The 19,032-nt window shown below is 37.0% G+C and overlaps 2 protein-coding genes across 2 annotated transcripts; one reads left to right on the plus strand and one right to left on the minus strand.

Annotated features, from left to right (window-relative positions):
• Positions 1-1,757: 1,757 nt before the first annotated feature.
• Positions 1,758-12,798, plus strand: LOC110762709 (mediator of RNA polymerase II transcription subunit). Its single transcript, XM_021965378.2, has 21 exons — positions 1,758-1,995; positions 2,090-2,133; positions 2,454-2,553; positions 2,718-3,689; positions 3,928-4,162; positions 4,391-4,608; positions 4,877-5,084; positions 5,273-5,553; positions 6,166-6,249; positions 6,887-6,981; positions 7,162-7,324; positions 7,415-7,660; positions 8,537-8,707; positions 8,858-8,971; positions 9,071-9,196; positions 9,942-10,090; positions 10,233-10,473; positions 10,561-11,335; positions 11,490-11,671; positions 12,121-12,224; positions 12,341-12,798. The coding sequence occupies exons 1-21, from the start codon at positions 1,888-1,890 to the stop codon at positions 12,540-12,542; spliced, it is 4,818 nt and encodes a 1,605-aa protein (XP_021821070.2). The 5' UTR covers positions 1,758-1,887; the 3' UTR covers positions 12,543-12,798.
• A 947-nt stretch (positions 12,799-13,745) lies between these two features.
• On the minus strand, positions 13,746-17,111 carry LOC110762738 (protein TIFY 6B). Its single transcript, XM_021965415.2, is given in 8 exon segments — positions 13,746-13,956; positions 13,958-14,026; positions 14,574-14,631; positions 14,943-15,270; positions 15,405-15,495; positions 15,584-15,861; positions 16,136-16,338; positions 16,799-17,111. Coding segments are annotated over 8 exon segments (1,146 nt in total). The 5' UTR covers positions 16,887-17,111; the 3' UTR covers positions 13,746-13,925.
• Positions 17,112-19,032: the final 1,921 nt, after the last annotated feature.

The raw sequence follows: 19,032 nt of genomic DNA on the forward strand, positions 1-19,032 counted from the left end.
AACGAACCCGAACGTTTCACTAAAAGTTACTCTATCTTCTTTTAAAAATTTATCTAATTTTATTAACAAAAAAGCAATCAAATTTGTTTTATATTCATGTTGTTAATGAATGTAATAATCAATTATTTTTCGAATGTAACTAAACAAGCGTCACATTGAACATATTTATTTTCCGGCTTATTAAGGGCTCGTTTGGGAGTGCTTTTGGAGCAGTGAAAAGCGCTTCTAAATGGATGAAAGCGCTTCTGTCTTTTAAAAATAGTGTTTGGCAAAAATTACAAAAGCGCTTTGGATGAGATCCAAAAGCACTTGGAGTGGTTTTGGAAGAAGCACTTGAGAGGTGCTTCTTCTTAAAAGCGCTGCAGAACAAAAACAAGGGAAGCACTTGGCTCCCTTTAATGAAACTTTTAAAATGCCGAAAATACCCATATTTAATTTTTTTAAATGCCCAAATACCCTTTCTTTTTTTTCTTTTTTTTACAAAGAGCTGTTTGTGTGCATCGCTTGGCAGCCATGGATGATCGTTTTGTAAATTCACTCGTTTGTTAACTGTGTTTCAGCTTTCATGGTCTTGCAATACCCAAGCAATGGAACGAGATTTTGGTGGTTTTAACTTTTAACTTACCCAACGTTTCCATTTCAGCAATGAATTCTCCATGTCCCTGGGTTGTATACTCGCTTAGCTTCTTAACTGCAACTGTTTTCCCATTGGACAAAGTGGCCTTGTACACAGTTCCAAAGCCTCCATCTCCAATTATGTTTGTCTTGGAGAAAGTTAGCTTTAGAAGTGGCTGCTGAAACATGGCCACATTGATGCTCAGAGGTTCCTTTGATCTGCTGCTACTGAGGAAATAGAGATTATGATCTAAGAAACTGCTTAACTTGCTTTCCTCAGTTTCTTCAGGATCATGACGATTGCTTCTGGTAACCCATCTTATTAAAGCTAAAGCTACGACAACAATTATCAGAGCACTTCCAACTACAATAGCTGCAACTCCCCCAGCAAAACAAAGCTGACTTATCAAAACTTTTGACTTGGCAATCCCAATTCATGATTCTCCCACACAACCTTTTATTACCAGCAAGTGATATTTTCGACAGGTTCTGGCAAATACCAGTCTTGGGAATCGGCCCTTCCAACCTATTCTCTGCGAAGTTCAAGTAAAACAGATTGTTGAGGCTGCATACTTTCTCTGGAATATGTAGACACTACCATATAGAGATATCTGGTTTTTATTTCCTATTTTTATTATAATATTTTGGGATTCTTTAAATCTTTTTTAAGTACTTTTAAAAGCGTTTTTACTATGTCAGCCAAACGACAAACTGCTTCTTTGTAGAAGCGCTTATGTCATAAGCGCTACTAGCATAAGCGCTACTGGCATAAGCGCTTCGGGAAGAAGCACTCCCAAACGAGCCATAAGAATTACAAACTCAAACAAACCTAACGTGGATATTTTATTATAATCTTATATCTATATTAAAGATATTTCATAATTATAATATTTTGAAATAAAGTAATTTTAATATTTGATTTTAAAAATGACCTCAATTTTTCCAGCTAAAAATAAATATATTATTATTATTATTTTTTCGGTAATTTACATTAGTTAGTTTATTTATAGAGCATAAAATATAGGTAATTAAGTCAGCACGCACGTGTCAAACACTGACCGGACCGTATCCGTATCCGTATGTGATTCGGGTACCCGGAGCCACCCCAGTCAACTACCCAAGTATAAGTATTGGCCCAATACAAAGTGAAGCGCCTCTGGCTGCCTGAAAAAACCGCAACTCCTTCTACTTACTGTTCACTTTGCTTTTTACTCTTTCTTGGCTTTATAGTCTTTCCTTGTGGGTGCTCCGATTGGAGATGAAGTGAGAAAAATGGATCAAAACCAGAGATCATCATCGTCCTCAGCATCAGCTTCCCGAGCTTACCAGTTCCACCCCGCACGTGCTGCAATTGTCAATCTATTCGACCTCTACTTAGGAGTGCGTATCAGTTTTCCCTCCCTCTTTCCTTTTCGTTAAGTTTTTCTAATGCGATTTCATCTGAAATTTTTCTGTTTTTTTACTTTCTTGGCAGAGAAGTAGTCGCCAAAAGCCTGAGGATTCAGTTCGAGAACCTCCGTAAGTATTATATATCCATAGATAAATTTACGTATGTTAGCTATCAATTCATTTGAAAGCGTGTCTATCTATTAGCGGAAAGCTCTGTCTTTTGGGTTTTGGCTGCGCAATTAGTTTGAATTATATGAATTTAAATTAAATTGCTGTTCTTTTTGGTTTTTTTTTCCCTCACATCGCACCAACTACCAACATGTAGTAGACATAATACTTTTGGGTGCTGAGTGCAAACCTTACAGTTGATTTGATAATAATCGTACGGCTATTTCGAAGTTGGAAATAAACCATTTGTTTGAACAAGTTTTTTGTTGTCGATTCTTCAGGAACAAGTCACAGAAGCGTGTAGTTGCTCTTAATAGGGAGCTTCCTCCTCGAAATGAGCAGTTCCTTCTGGATTTTGAGCAACTGCAGAGCCAGTTTCCTGTAAGTTGCAGAATTTGATGCACCTTTGAGTATCATATGTCTCACCTATTTGTTTAAAGCCGTTCCTCTGCCATATTCAACCATTTCTATGACCTTATTATCATTGTTGTTAGTAGTTTTATTTCTTTAAGTTAGTTGGTCTGATGTTGTTCCATGTATTTCAGGACCAAGATCAACTGCGTGTTGTGACAGAGTCTGTTCTTATATCTCTAGTTGTGCAGTGTAGTAATCATGCGCCGCGGGCAGAATTTCTTCTTTTTGCTTTAAGGAGCTTGTGCACTATAGGTCACATTAACTGGGATAGCTTTTTGCCCTCCCTTCTTTCTTCAGTCTCCGCTGCAGAAATGTCAGTGGGTCAAGGGAGTCAAGCAATGCCTGCTGTTTCATCACAGTCCGGTATGCTTCAATCTTCAAATAACATTCCTCATTCGTCTAATTTTCAATCTTCAAATCCCGCCTCTCCATTACCTGCGGTACATGGTATTGGTTCCCCAGGCCAGTCTGCTATTGAGCCATCATCTTGTGTAACTATGTCACCAGTTAAATCATCTGATATGCCCTGCAATGGACAGCAGGCGACGGCAAGAGTCAATTCATCTATAAGAGATAATGCTATAAGCAGTCTACGTCAGCTGTGTTGCAAGATTATTTTAACTGGACTTGAATTTAATTTAAAACCAGTAACTCATGCTGACATCTTTTCCCATATGCTGAATTGGCTGGTTAATTGGGATCAAAAACAACTGGGGGTTGATGAATCTGATGGTGTAAAATCCTGGAGACCTGGCAAGGCTCTAATTGAATGGCTACATAGCTGTTTGGATGTGATATGGCTTTTGGTTGATGAGGATAAATGCCGAGTGCCCTTCTATGAATTACTGCGCAGTGGCTTGCAATTTATGGAGAATATACCTGATGATGAAGCCTTATTTACTCTAATTTTGGAGATCCATAGGAGGCGAGATATGATGGCTATGCACATGAAAATGCTAGATCAACACCTACATTGCCCTACATTTGGGACTCATCGGATTTTCTCACAGACAACTCCTAGTGTTTCAGGTGAAGCAGTAGCGAGCTTGCGATATTCACCAATTACATACCCAAGTGTTCTTGGAGAACCATTGCACGGAGAGGTGATGAGTTAATCTAAAAATTTATTATTTGTGCAGGGAATATGAGTATATACCATGTTTGCAGAATAGTTTAGTATCATTGGATGATAAGATGATGATAATGTACTAGTAAATCTGTAAAAAGAGATAATAATCTTGACAAGCATGATTACTGTATGTATGCTACTTATTTTGAGCTCATTTTTAGGGCACGCAAAAACTTCTATAATCTGGAATTGCTCTCCCTTTGCTGGTGTAGGATCTTGCAACTTCAATTCCAAAAGGAAGTTTGGATTGGGAGAGAGCGTTGCGTTGTATAAGGCATGCTCTTTGCACTACTCCATCTCCTGACTGGTGGAAACGCGTGCTGCTTGTAGCCCCTTGCTATAGGTCTCCTTCTCAAGGGCCTACTCCTGGTGCTGTTTTCACTTCTGAAATGATTTGTGAGGGAACAATTGATAGGATTGTTGAGCTATTGAAATTGACAAATTCAGGTAATATTTCATTGTTAATTAGTAAGATTACCGGTTGATTAGCTTTATTGTTCTTTTATGGAGTACTGTAGACCTTTTTGCTTAGGACATTTTATAGTACTATTCTATCAAAACTTATTTTTCAATCCTAGTTGTTTTAGAGCTATTCTACTTTTTAACTTTTTGGTTGTGGCTACTTGCATAATGATTATTTTAGTCAGCTAATTAGTTATATCTTGTTCCTTGCAGATATTAATTGCTGGCAAGAGTGGCTTGTCTTTTCAGATATATTCTTTTTTCTTATAAAAAGCGGATGTGTTGATTTTGTTGATTTTGTGGACAAGCTAGTTTCACGCCTTACAGAGGGTGATCAACTTATTCTTAAGACAAATCATGTCACTTGGCTTCTTGCTCAAATTATTCGGGTTGAGCTTGTGATGAGTGCACTAAATGCAGATGCTAGAAAGGTTGTCTTAGAAAAGTAAAATTCACTGTCTTTCTACTGAAGTCACTTCATTTTGTCTTGCTTCTTGCCACTTTCTTTGTCTACCTAACATTGGAAATTTATAATTTATGTTTTCCAAAGTATTTATATTCGCTGCACTAACTAAATATGGGCATTATTCTACGTTGTTCCCAAAGAATGATATCTGTCATTTTCATTTGTTTCCTAAGTAACTATTTCATACTGCCTGATGACATCATATTTATAATCTGAAGCTTTATTGCATGTAGGTCGAGACGACCCGAAAGATCCTATCGTTTCATAAAGAAGATAGAAGCTCAGATCCGAATAGTCCTCAGAGTATCCTGCTTGACTTCATAAGCAGTTGCCAGAATTTACGTATTTGGTCGTTGAACACGACAACTAGAGAATATCTGAATAACGAGCAGCTTCAGAAAGGAAAGCAAATAGATGAATGGTGGAGGCAAGCAAGCAAAGGCATATTCCACTTTAAAACTGTTGCAAATTGACTATTGCTGGCAATAAAATCACAAATTAGTATTATAAAATGTCCTGTGTATACCATATTCTAATTCTGATACCTGTGGTAGAAAATTTCGTAAATTCTATCAAGGGACATTTTCGTGGAAATCTTGTGAACATGCATCTGTTGGTTTCTATTTCAGGGGATCGAATGGTGGATTATATGAATATGGATGATAGGTCAATTGGGATGTTTTGGGTTGTGTCTTACACCATGGCGCAGCCAGCTTGTGAAACTGTGATCAATTGGTTATCAGCTGCTGGAGTTGCCGAGTCATTACCGGGAACAAACCTACAGTCCAATGAGAGGTTAATGGTTATGCGGGAAGTAAGTCCATTGCCGATGTCATTGTTATCTGGCTTTTCAATAAACCTATGTTTGAAGCTGGCGTATCAAATGGAAGAATCTTTATTTTCTGGCCAGGTACTCTTTTTTTATTTCTTGCTTATTGCCATTTTAAGCTTGGGGTTAGGCCTTAATGATATTTTTGATAATTGAAAACTTTTTTTATTTGTTTTTTTATTGATGTATGCATGCCATAGGATGGCCATAGGCTGCAGGCTGTAAGAACATGGATTACATGCGCAAAGCATAATGAAGGGGACGGGGGAAAGGAAAAATAAAATAGTTGCCTATATTTTAGTATGCAGATAAAAGTAGTAATGCGTAATTTAATGAAAGAAAAGAAGTGACTTGACTGGGTTCTTGAGGGCATGAAAGTTTTCATGTTTGTATTGCCTAATGCGTCTTTCAAACATGTAAACTAGTCAAAGAAGAAAAACAAAGAATGGTTGACCCCTTCTCTCTCTCTCTCTTGCACAGACATACACATCTTGCACTTTGTGGGGTGTTTCATGTTTGAGATTTCTGTTTGATAATTTGAACTAGTTGCTACTTCAAGCTATCCTTTCTTACTGTGAATCTGATAATATATGATGGCTTCTTTGTAGAAAATCTTTTTTCATATATCAGCTGACCTATTACTTACTCTTTTTTATCTGTCTTTTGTTTTGTATTCTTATATTTCAAATGCAGGTTGTACCTAGTATTGCAATGGCTGAAACATATACTAGGCTGCTACTCATTGCACCTCATTCATTATTTCGTTCTCATTTCAGTGTAATTTTCTTTAACTCTAAGGTTTCTGTTCCTTCTCTGATTATTCTCATTTCTCAGTTTTCTTGTAAAGAAGTATTCATTTTAATAATGTATTCCCCCCAAGGGCACCTCACTTAAATTTTTAAAGATCAAAGGCTGACTGTAGGCTGCACTATGAGGGTAGCCCTTCCCATATTTATAGGCCATCTCAACTTTGATGCTGGCGGAACTCCTTGAAACTCTACTAGTAGGCTTGTTGGCGCCTTAAAAAATTAGCATGATACTGAATAAAGCTGAAATCATATGAAAGATATAAAGCAAAAGTCCATGTTGATTATTTCCTTCTCTTGTGAGACTACACAGGGTCGGTCTTCCTGATATATCTTGGACATTTGCTAGGTGTGGTTCTTCTTTTCCATTGGGCATTGGCGTCTGTAACTATTTTGTTGATTTGGCTATTACAGATAAATCTTTGCAGTCTTAACTTGTAGTTTGGAAACTTTTGTTTATACTTTTTTTTTTTTGCCCTTGTCACTGTAAGGCACCATTACTCATATGCTTAAAGTCTATTTTCCTTCTTTGTTTCTGAAATAATACTGTTGTAACCTTTTGCTTTTCATTAACTTATAATTTAACAATAATCTTTTTGATACCTCAGCATTTGGCACAAAGGAACCCGTCGGTATTGAGCAAGCCAGGCGTAACTCTTTTGGTGCTTGAAATTTTGAATTACCGTTTGCTTCCACTTTACAGGTCAGAATTTTCACTATCCATATTGTGAAATTACACTTCTGTCAAGTAATTATAATTTGCAATGTTTTGGCGTGACTCTCTTGGCTTCAGATGCTGTAAATATTAACGCTATATTTCTTTTATATGCAATGTGATGCCACTTCAAGTTTAAATTTATAAGTTGTCATATCTTCCATATAGGTACCAAGGAAAAAGCAAAGCCTTGATGTATGATGTTACGAAAATCATTTCTGCTCTAAAATCGAAACGTGGAGACCATCGTGTATTTAGATTGGCCGAGAACTTGTGCATGAATCTAATTCTTTCTTTGAGAGATTTTTTCTTGGTGAAAAGGGAAGGGAAGGTATATAGTGCTTTATCCAAACTGCAACCCGTTTTCTGTTGAACTTTCGTAACTGAAGATGTAATTATACGTGTTGTTACTCTTTGGCAGGGTCCAACCGAATTCACAGAAACTTTGAATCGAATAACTGTTGTCACTCTTGCTATCATCATTAAGACACGAGGAATTGCTGATGCTGATCATCTGGTTTATCTTCAAACCATGTTAGAGCAGATATTAGCCACTAGTGAACACACATGGTCAGATGAAACACTACGCTTTTTCCCTCCTCTTCTTCGTGATTTCTTGATTCCTCGGATAGATAAAAGGGGTTTGGCAATTCAAGCATGGCAGCAGGTTCATTGTTGCTCTCCCATTTTTTTTAATTTTTTTTTTTCACTGTGTTTGTTTTGTTGATCTGCAACTTTGTCTTTCTGCTGTCAAAACTCAGATGTCATTGACAGAGAATGGAATCGTCCAACTTAGTGCTATTTGGTTTCATTATTGTATCCCCTATTCTGTTGTTTAAAAAGTATCAAACTGAAATATTTTGTTTGATAAAGATGATTTTGTTATCTTACAGGGCTGAATAGAATTTTCTGTAGTTCTACTATTAACTTCTACCGTGAGACTTGGTTTTGGAACATAGAATATTAGGAATATTTCTTGGATATACATGTATGGATATACTTTTTCACAGTCCTGCCATCTTGAATAGAATTTACAGTAATAATACTGCCAACTTTACCATGAGTATGTCGACTAGACATGACATTACAGTATTTATTCTTTTGATGGTTGAAGATTTTGTAAATTCTTTTCTTTTCTTGGATATACCTGTATGGATGTACTTTTTCATACTCCTGCCATCTTTAATAGAATTTGCAGTAGTAATACTACCAACATTTACCCATGGATACGTCGTCTAGAACATCACATTACAGTATTGTTCCTCTTTTTGTTTTTCATAATACTTGCGTCAAGACTGTAGCTAGAATCTATTAATGTGAATCCTGTGAGAACCCCAGTTTGAAAATTTGGGTCTAACTGAAAATTTGTAAGGCTTTGAACAATTCAACTTGAAATTTGCAATCCTTCCAGAGCTGCTATCTCTTACATCTTAGTGATGAACCTAAGGATTATTTTGTGGTAAATATGAAGTATGGCCCCTCCCTATTTTCTGATTGCTTGATCATTCAATCATAATGTTGAAAGATCTGCTCCTTTTTGCAGGCGGAAACCACTGTGATTAACCAATGCACCCAGCTTTTGTCACCATCAGCTGATCCTACTTATGTTATGACCTATATCAGTCATAGTTTTCCTCAACACCGAAAATATCTATGTGCTGGTGCATGGATCCTGATGCAAGGGCACCCAGAAAACATTAACAGTGTAAATTTGGTAAGTTTCATGTATCATGAATGACACTAGGGTTAGTAGTGTTCCATTGCTATGACCTCTAAGTCTTGGCAGGTTTCGTCTTTCCTAAGAAACTGTTGCTTCTTTCTATTCTCTTGTTCGATATTAATCTCTTCCATTATATGGCTTCAGGCACGTGTCTTGAGAGAGTTTTCCCCTGAGGAAGTGACGCATAATATTTATACAATGGTGGATGTTCTGCTTCATCACATTCAGTTAGAACTTCAGCACGGCCATTCTTTGCAGGTCTGTAAATTGTTTGTAGGTTTTCAATTCAAAATCCTATGTATTGCAATGCATGTTCAGTCGTCTTTACGAGCATTGCATTAAAATTTTATTTTTCAGGACCTCTTACTGAAAGCTTGCGCAAACCTAGCATTTTATATTTGGACCCACGAGTTGCTCCCTTTGGATATTTTGCTTCTGGCACTTATTGATCGTGATGATGACCCCCATGCTTTGCGTATTGTGGTACGAGCTTTCAAATTTTATTTATTTTTAATTTATAATGAATAATCATGATTACGTGTACATATACTATTTCAGTGTTTGATAATTCAAATCTTTTTTTAGAGTATGATTAGCTCATTTTCTGTAATGTTTATTGTTGTATCTTTGAAACTATTTGTGCCTTAAAGTGATGAGGTGAATTCTTTATTCCAGCATCATTTCTTCTTGTGCTCTGTGTAGTGTGTTACTTCATCTTGATTTTGTGCTATTGCATGTCTTCTGTTCAACTAATGATTGCAACCCATTATACGAATTTCTTATAAGTAAAAGTTCACCTTGTATCATGTCTGTTGTTGTGAGAAAGGAATACATTGCATTTTTAGTGGCAGTGATCTGCCATTGATTAAGCTTTGGCGGTGTTGTGTTTGACTGGATGTCTACCGTTTGCAGTATTGTGTTTCTTATTCTCTTGACAGCCTTGATTAATTTTTCTTGTCATGAGTTTATATACTGGACTTGGTTGTTATATTTCTCTTGTTGGTTTTCTTATTCCTGGGTACTTTGAATTGTAGCTTCCTATTGGTGTTATGTAATTTGTGTTCATGGGTTACTTACCCATTAAACACCTCTTATATATCAATCAATTAAATTTAACTAGGATTGATGTGAGAAATCAATTTTATGTATTAAAAAAACTAATCTTGAAATGTACAACACTGCAATATATGTTCTTCTTGATGTGATAATGGACTAAGATGTGCTGCAGATGAGTCTACTTGATAGGCAAGAACTTCAACAAAGAGTAAAACTATATTGTATGAATCGAGGTCCCCCTGAACACTGGATTTACTCTGGAGTCTTCAAGCGAGTTGAATTGCAAAAGGCCCTTGGGAATCATCTCTCTTGGAAGGACAGGTTGATATGTTAAATAATAACTTTTTTGGGATGGATTATATACGGTTTTTATGCTGAGAGAAGAATTATAACATTTGGCTAAAAGTTAAACTTTGCAAATTGTTTATGCATATTCACTGACATGGTCTGTTATGTTATATAGGTATCCCACATTCTTTGATGATATTGCAGCACGTTTGCTTCCAGTCATTCCATTGATAGTTTATAGACTAATTGAAAATGATGCCAAGGATTCGGCTGAAAGAGTTCTGGCCATGTATTCCCAATTTCTTGCTTACCACCCATTAAGATTTACATTTGTTCGTGATATACTTGCATATTTCTATGGTCATCTTCCTGTAAAGCTTATTGTTCGAATATTGAATGGACTCGATATCAACAAGGTAATGACTTTGCTCTCCTTTCTATTCTTTGGGTAACCAGTACTACTTTTTTCTCCAATTAGTTATTTAACTCCAAATTCGTTTCAGATCCCATTTTCTGAGTCATTCCCATCGCACGTTAATTCATCAAATTCTGCCATGTGCCCACCTCCGGATTACTTTGCAACGCTCTTACTGGGATTAGTGAATAATGTCATACCTCCATTGCATAACAACTCAAAATCTGGTTCAGTGAGTGATGCTCTAAATAATTCAATGCGTGCCCCACCTAACAAGACTCCAGCAACGTCTCAGTCTGGGCAAACAAATGTTTCTGATGGCCAAAAAGCATTTTATCAAATTCAGGATCCAGGCACATATACTCAACTGGTTCTTGAAACAGCAGTAATTGAATTACTCTCTCTTCCCGTATCCGCATCCCAGATTGTATCATCATTGGTTCAAATCGTCGTCAATATACAGCCAACATTAATTCAATCCAGCAATGGCTTGCATGGAGCTCCAAATGGTGTTGGCCAAGGCTCAGTTTTACCAACATCCCCTTCGGGTGGAAGCACAGATTCCTTAGGTACAAGCAGATCAACAGCTTCAGTATCAGGAATAAATGCATCTAACTTTGTTTCTCGAAGTGGTTACACATGCCAGCAATTGTCTTGCTTATTGATCCAAGCCTGTGGTCTTCTACTGGCTCAGCTGCCTTCTGATTTTCATGTACAACTCTATATAGAGGCGTCACGTATAATAAAAGAAACATGGTGGCTCACTGACGGCAAAAGGTCACTGGGGGAACTAGACTCTGCTGTTGGTTATGCTTTGTTGGATCCGACATGGGCCGCTCAAGACAATACCTCAACAGCCATTGGTATGCTAGAATATCCAGTGGTTATTTACTGATATTTAAGCTTCCCTATCTGAGAATCTATAGTTAACTCTATGCTAATTAACACATTCTTTAATGATGTCTATACACATTACTGATTCCTGACCATAAACTCCTTTTCTTGTTGTGATTCCAGGTAATATTGTTGCCCTGCTTCATTCTTTTTTCAGTAACCTCCCACAGGAATGGCTAGAAGGGACCCATCTTATCATCAAACATCTCAGGCCAGTGACATCCGTTGCAATGTTGAGAATAGCATTCCGTATAATGAGTCCATTGCTTCCTAGACTTGCCAATGCGCACACCCTCTTCAGTAAGGTACAGAAATTCACTCATTGGGAACTTTTAATAGAATCTCATCTCACCTAAGGTTTCACTCATTTCCAATGTTGATTTGAATTTCATCCAAGGTAAAATGTACCAAACCAAACACCCCAATGTTGATTTGCTTTTTCTTTAATCAAATATAATTGAAAGGGGAAAAGGAAAAATCCCAGTATTTTTCTTTTTTCGTTTGAATGTTATATATCATGGGCATGATGGTGCAAGGGTGCTTCACCTGTGGGGTGCTGTGATTGACTTGATTACTGTATCGTGCAATGCTGGTAATCAGGCTTTTTGGGTACTCTTCATGCATAATCTTTGTTGGGTGTCTTGGATGACCACTTTTCACAACTATTACAATTAACTAGTCTGCCATGTGGGGTTCAGATGATGATTAAAGTTTCAATCTTCCGTGTTTAATCATTTTGGTTATTTTTTTGCAGACCCTTTCATTGATTTTAAGTATGATGGTGGATGTCTTCGGGAAGAATACGCAGCCACCAACTCCTGTTGAACCATTAGAAATAGCAGATCTTATTGACTTCTTGTAAGTGCTGTTCTGTGCTGTCCTTGAAACAAACAAATTCTCTGCATGTGGTTTGATCTATGATTTGTCTGGTGCCTCACTATAGCTAACTATGCATAACCCGTTTTGTTTCTCAGCCATCACATAATCCATTACGAAGGGCAGGGAGGCCCTGTGCAGGCAAACAGCAAGCCACGACCAGAGGTTTTATCCCTCTGTGGAAGAGCTGCAGAAAGCCTCCGTCCAGACATACAGCACCTCCTTTTCCACTTAAAACCTGACACGAATTCTTCCATTTATGCTGCCACTCATCCCAAGTTGGTCCAGAATGCATCATAATTTTAGGGTTTTAGCATTTCTCTTAAGCAGGTGGACTTTCTTCCGTTAACACTTTGAGATAATACAGAACAATATAGAGTACTTTCTTCATCAAGTATGTAAAATCTTGTATAGGGTAAGATTATATATGTAACCAGCGACAGAAGTAGGAAGGCTTAGGTGGAGTTATTTTTATTAGATTTTCTTTTCAATAGAAATCGAAATCGAATGTCAAATTATTGTTTATTTACCAGAAAATTAAAGATTCAGGATGGAAGGTTGGATATTCAAATATTTATTTTACACATAAAAATGGAGTGGTGAGCAAATTTGTTATCGTTTCACATGGGATGGGATAGGTCCCGGATGATGCTATTTAGCAAAATTGGCAAAAATGTTGATGTCCTATCCTAAAGATTACATATCCACAAAAACTTCTCGCATTAAAATAAGAACAAAAACAAAAGGAAGAATCATTAGACCTAGAAACTATTATAAAAACCCAAAAACCAAAAAGAACTTCCAAATTATTATATGATTTATTTTTATTTTAATAAATTATTATTTTACCTATTTGTCTCTTTAAAATTTTCTTAAACAAAGGGGTATTTTGTATTATTTAAAAATTTAATCTATAGATATTCCTCCGTGTGTTAAATTGCCAATAATAATAGAAAGTGACAGCTTAGGTGGCGACAACTAGACCTACACGTCACGCCAATGCAAAATTTAAAGGCACTGATTGGTTAAATGCTTTGACGAAATTGCACGTTATGTTCACAATCGCGGACCCACCACCGGTCCCACTCAACCTCAACCGAAAATTGTCGTTGTAAACGTGACTGATGCTGAAACCAACCTTCTATCTTAACTTGGAGATAGATTTTTCTTACATTTTCTTACATTTCTTCTATTTTTTGGTGCCACTAAAATTAACCAACTCAACCCAGGCCCAGGCTCAGAGATTGGATTTTTTTCAGACCAAAAAGAAAAGAAAAGGTTCACATAAAAAAAGGAACAAAACAAGTCAAGAAACAGGTTTAAAGATCACATCCAACAACCACACAAATCCTGGAAAGAACAGCCACTCATCATATCTCGTGTGCTCCTCTACCATGGAGACAATGATTTTACATCATCTTCCGTGTCTGCCATAATAATGCAACACAGGCTTACAATTTTATTAGTTTCCGGCAGGTATTATTTATTTTCACCACAACTGAATAACGTAAAACTTATATATTACACAAAGGTACTCAATGTAATAATTGGGGGGAAAATCCCTACCCTACAACACTTGGGAAGAATCTTAGTTTAAGACTTCAAATTCAAGGTAGCAGTTATTTTGAAGAACAATATGCTTTACATATACTACATTAATTTTGCAATAATCCCACCTCCAATTCAGCATTCTACATCATTGTTGCTCTCCCTGCTGGGTGAAATTCACTCCATTGGAGTCTGGAGATTTCTTGCTGAAGTTGTACGGGGCGGAAATCATTACCCTGAACATAGCCACAGACGAAGAAGGAACTCCAAGATATTATTAGCGGTCCAATTACCATCATCACATATATTAAATATCTGCCTGCTTGTCAATTTTGAAGTTATATGTTGGGTCAGCCAGCTGTTTAGCTGTTCCTAGGAAATATAGCAATGCAACCCACTGTCCTAATCAATAAACCCAACTTTTAACGCAGAACATACCATACCCACCAACAACCTTCTTTCTAAAAGTTTAATATATGAAAAAGAAAGAAATGGTCTAATTGCTCTGAAACAGTGTTACTGTTTTGTAACCTCCTAAACCTGACCACCTACGTTAGTTGTTAGGTGTAAAATTGCGTAAGATGGGAAGATGAAGTCCTAAAGTTTCTCTGGCTTGGGGCTCCAGTCATCTCGTAAACCATATGTCATTCACCACATAACCACAGAAAAGGCAGCAGACTTTGACAACAAGTTCTAACTTATGTTATTTCTTACTACAATGGGCAGTAAACAATTCATAATAGTTTAAAAATTTGTAGTTGAGGGGATCAATGAAACAATCACCTTTCCTTGCGCTTCTCCAAAAATCGAGCCAAGGATGCTTTCCGAGCCTGGGGAACAGCTGCATAAAAAAGCATATGCAAGTTTAAATCGAAACAATTGTCCAATCAAAAGATAAAAAGGAAGAAAGCCTAATGTTGTGATCACAACTCTACTTAATAGTCATACTACTGAGGGTCAGACAAACATATTGAAAATTTTGATGCATGCTGAAAATAGAAACCTCTGATAATGTTATTTTTGGAATAACTCAAAACTTGTTCATCATATTACAATGTTCAGAAATATTGAATGCCACCAAAAATCAGAGATTTTGTTGAGAAAACACTATTAGAAAGTTAAGAACCAACATTCAATTACAAAGTATCATACCAGAAGGAATCATAGAAGTTGCAGCAACAGATCCAACTGCATTTACTATTTTCGGAGGCTCCATTTTGCTAACAGGACTGGTTGGAAGTCCAGTCGTTCTTGGTGCCATTAGCTCATCAGTGTTTGTGGACCCACTTACTGACTGGACACCAGTATGTGAAGAAACAGATAAGGGGCTAGAAAGACCAGATGGTGGTGTATTTGTCGGCTGATTCATGGGAACACCATCTTCCACTGCCAACTTTGCACTAGGTGCTTGAGTTTTTGGTTGTGCAGCATTAGAGGAGATGGAAGAACCATTTCCAGTCAAAAGCATCATAGCCTGAACCTGGAAATATGTCACAAAACAACTTTTGAGCTCACCAATGACCCAATTGAAGGTTGACAACAAGAAAAACCCATGTTTTTATGTGTGCGCGCATGTGTCTATGGATGTGTGAGCAGGAGCAGGAGGAAGGGTACCTTCTCAGGGGAGATATCATCATAGACATTCACAGTGCCGGCATAAAAGATTGTCAATTGTGAAGTAGACCCAGAGTTCTTGGAATTGTTCCTACAAAGAATGATTTAACAAACACTCTACAATTTAATAAATTTTCTGAAATGGTCAATCAATAATTCAAGCATAAAATCAAAATTACCATGGTTCGGTGCTCCCTGAAACTGGAAGAACTGAGTAAGGAGCTGTGACAGGAATTCCCTGCAGTTGTTGCTTGATGGTAGTGGCAGCAAAATTCTGACCAGTAGTAGCGAAGGGATTCTTGAAGAAAGGGTTGCTCACAGGAACAGAAAATCCTTGATTGGTAACTGAAATCATCTTCACATCATGGGGACGATGAACAGAATGCACATCATGTTGCATAGGATAAGCTGTCAGGGAAAAATGAGTGCCATCTTGCCTATCGTGATTGAAGTAATTCTAGATGATAAAAACCAAAAACCAATGAGGGAATGGGCAATAATAATAATAATATCAGAAGACACTGAACCGATCTTATAGCTTGATGACACATCTATTATTGTTTGAAAAGCCATAGAAAATAGCTGATCCAAATTTTCAGGCATGGCAACTGAAGCCAAAATAATGAATAAAAATCGATCTAGAAGTCAAATATGCAAAATAGAAGTACTATCTATTTCCAACAGTCCCCGGTTGCCAACAAATGAATTAACACGTAGGCGGCAACACATACCTGAATTTCACAAGTAGCCTGTTTTTGACAATGGTCAAATGCATCTGCTGTTGAGATAGGCATGAATCCAGAAGACAAGAAGGACTCAGATACCATCTTTTTAGTCTTATCATCTTGAGCAGCTTTGAACGACATCAAATGAGGAAGTGCAGAGACCTTGTTCAAGAAGGGCCAATGTGCACCTCCTGCACCTCTAGCATACCCTAAAAAGTGAAACAGGGTGAAGAAACAAAACTTAGTCAAAAGCCAAAAATTACAATAAACTGTGTATGCCTTTTGTTTCCCCCACCTCCCAAATTTGTTCAAAATTCTAAGTTACAGGAAATTCTTAAGCCAACAGAAGATGGCATAATAACATTGAAGAATTAGATTGGGACACTCAAGGTAAAAACTTGAATAAATTTTTATGTCGCTCTTCCTAGTTGCTAGCTATGCAAACAGCCAAACAATTACTCAGATAGAACAATAGGATGTCATCAAATTAAGTCAATCTTCATATCTTAATCTACCAGCCATGCAAAGAAAAAGTTGCTTAACTAGAACAGAATTAGAAAATAGCACATGATTCAGAGACCAAAAAAAAGCTCAAAGATTCCATACTTCAGAAATGAAAGCCTCAAGAATTGCTGTGGCTAAAATGAAGTGAATGAGAAAATCACTCACCTGAGTCTTTGCATCCATCATTATTAATCTCCTCCTTCACCACTAACACCGACTGTTTTGAGTTCAAACCCAAGAAATCCCTCTCCATCTCAGCCCACAATCACTCAGAAAAAGAAATACAACAAACATACAAGCAAATCCACCTGAAATCCAAGCCAACAAACCCTTCAACCAGACCCTGAGCTAGCTGAGAGAAACTAATAAAAAGCTTCCAACTACAGCAAACAAAAATGAATAAATAAAGCACCGGACTGAGAGAGAGAGAGAGAGAGAGAGAGAGAGTTGTTTTCGACAGAGAAGGGAGAAGAATTATAAGAGATCTTGACCGTTAATTTTTTTATAAAAAAAACTGATTAAGATGAAATAGGAAGCATATGTGTGTGTGTGAGTTACCGATATTATCCGGTGAAGGTGACCGGCTGGTCCGGTAATGACACCACGTGCGCGAAGCATTTTAAGTGACATGGTTGGTACCATATTGGTTCCCAACTGTAGAGGTGTGAGGCTGTGAGTGAGTGGTACCGCAGCAAATGCGCACTCCAAAAGTAGACACGTGATGGTTTAGATAAACTCGTGAACAAATAGATGGGCATAATAGGCTTCTCCTCGATGAAGAGATGTTTCACACGAGCAACATTGAGAGGAAGGAATTCGAACACAAGACCTCCTACAATCATTTACTTGAGTTATAAGTCTCTTGTCTTGATATCTGACCAATTTAATCACCGAACTTGGAGACCCTCGAGTATTATTCAATTTGCAAATACAAGCAGAAGAGTTTATAAAGTGACAAGAACAAAGCGTGGGTTATTTAAGAAAAATATTTAGGTGTGACTGTAATTTTATAGTATTCGGATGGACAATATTAAGAGTATAAATCAACGGTCTAAATGATTTCGGATCTCTCCATCCATTTTCAATTTTGAACTCATGAATACTTCAACTCTAAAATGGTATCAATCAAGAGTTTGCTAGCAAGCATGGTGAGATGGTGAAATGAAAGCACGTTGTTCAAATTTATATGAATGAATTAGGCAATTGGGTTGGGGGAACTTGGAAACTTGGGAAGGGGAAAAGTAGTATTACTACTAATAGCGCACCTACCACTATAGAGTATGGGCCATCTTTATTCATTCATTCCCCGATTTCACGTGTCACTCACTCACTCACTCACTCTGCTTTTGAACAGAAGAGAACAGAATTTTCCAGTCTCTCTCAGCACCTTTCCTTTGAGCTTTGAGCTTTGAGCTGTGAGCTGTGAGAGTCCCCCACTCGTTTAATTTCTGTGGTGCACAAGTAGCACGTGTTGTAATTATGAAAGGCTTGGATTGGATCTCCTTTAGATGATTTAGATTAAGAAATAAATAACCATGCAATTATGACAATTTACCATATTCATTCAAATATATGGATCCGTTGTGCAGCAAGAAAGATAGTGGTAGGGTCTTCCAGTTTCCAAACCATATGAATGTGATCCCTTCCCTTTTAAGTCACACCGATCCTGGTAATATCGTACTGGTTGGTGTCATTTCCGCATATACATATATATATATATATATATATATATATATATATATATATATATATGTACAGTATATATCTCCTTCCTGTTTTTCTTTGCTTCTTTGATGGGACCAGACCAGACCAGATCAGAGTTGTTGTTGACCAATGAAATAATGCACCATGTGAGGGGTTACATCACATACACTATACATACATATACAGAATATTATTAGTAATTAGAAAATGATGGCCTTCAAATTCAATTCAACAGTGAGGTAATGAGGAAGAAAGAAACCCCAGCACAGCACAGAACAGTAATGGAATGGTGGTAGAAAGTTCATGCTTCCTTCCTACCAGCACAGACAGTAAAATTACTATATATATATACCAATTAAGCATCATCATGGAATGGAACAGACAACAGAAAGCAAAGCAGAGAATTAAACGCCGTTATCATTCCAAAAGTTGAATATCTACTCCAACATTTTGCACCCTTCATATATACTGAGATGAGATTTTTCACTTTCTCTCTTATGATTATGATCTTTTTTCTTTTCTGGAGGGGGTAGGGTTTTTAACGTAAATTAATTCACAAACAAGGACCGAAATGTTATTATTTATTAATTTACATGTATATCATATATGTATGTGTATAATATGTATTTTGGAGCTCTATATTTTTATATGCAAATTTAGAGAGACTCCAATTATTATTATCTTTGAATGAACAA

This window comes from Prunus avium, chromosome 1, assembly GCF_965620075.1.
Source record: "Prunus avium chromosome 1, drPruAviu1.hap1.1, whole genome shotgun sequence".
NCBI classification, from domain to species: domain Eukaryota; kingdom Viridiplantae; phylum Streptophyta; class Magnoliopsida; order Rosales; family Rosaceae; genus Prunus; species Prunus avium.

What these genes read in the sequence shown, in the direction of transcription:
- LOC110762709 (XM_021965378.2), top strand. Translation starts at nt 1,888, where the DNA reads ATGGATCAAAACCAGAGATCATCATCGTCCTCAGCATCAGCTTCCCGA. An exon ending in TATTTCGTTCTCATTTCAGT is followed by an intron (nt 6,250 to 6,886) that starts GTAATTTTCTTT and finishes TTGATACCTCAG; the next exon opens with CATTTGGCACAAAGGAACCC. An exon ending in TGGTGAAAAGGGAAGGGAAG is followed by an intron (nt 7,325 to 7,414) that starts GTATATAGTGCT and finishes ACTCTTTGGCAG; the next exon opens with GGTCCAACCGAATTCACAGA.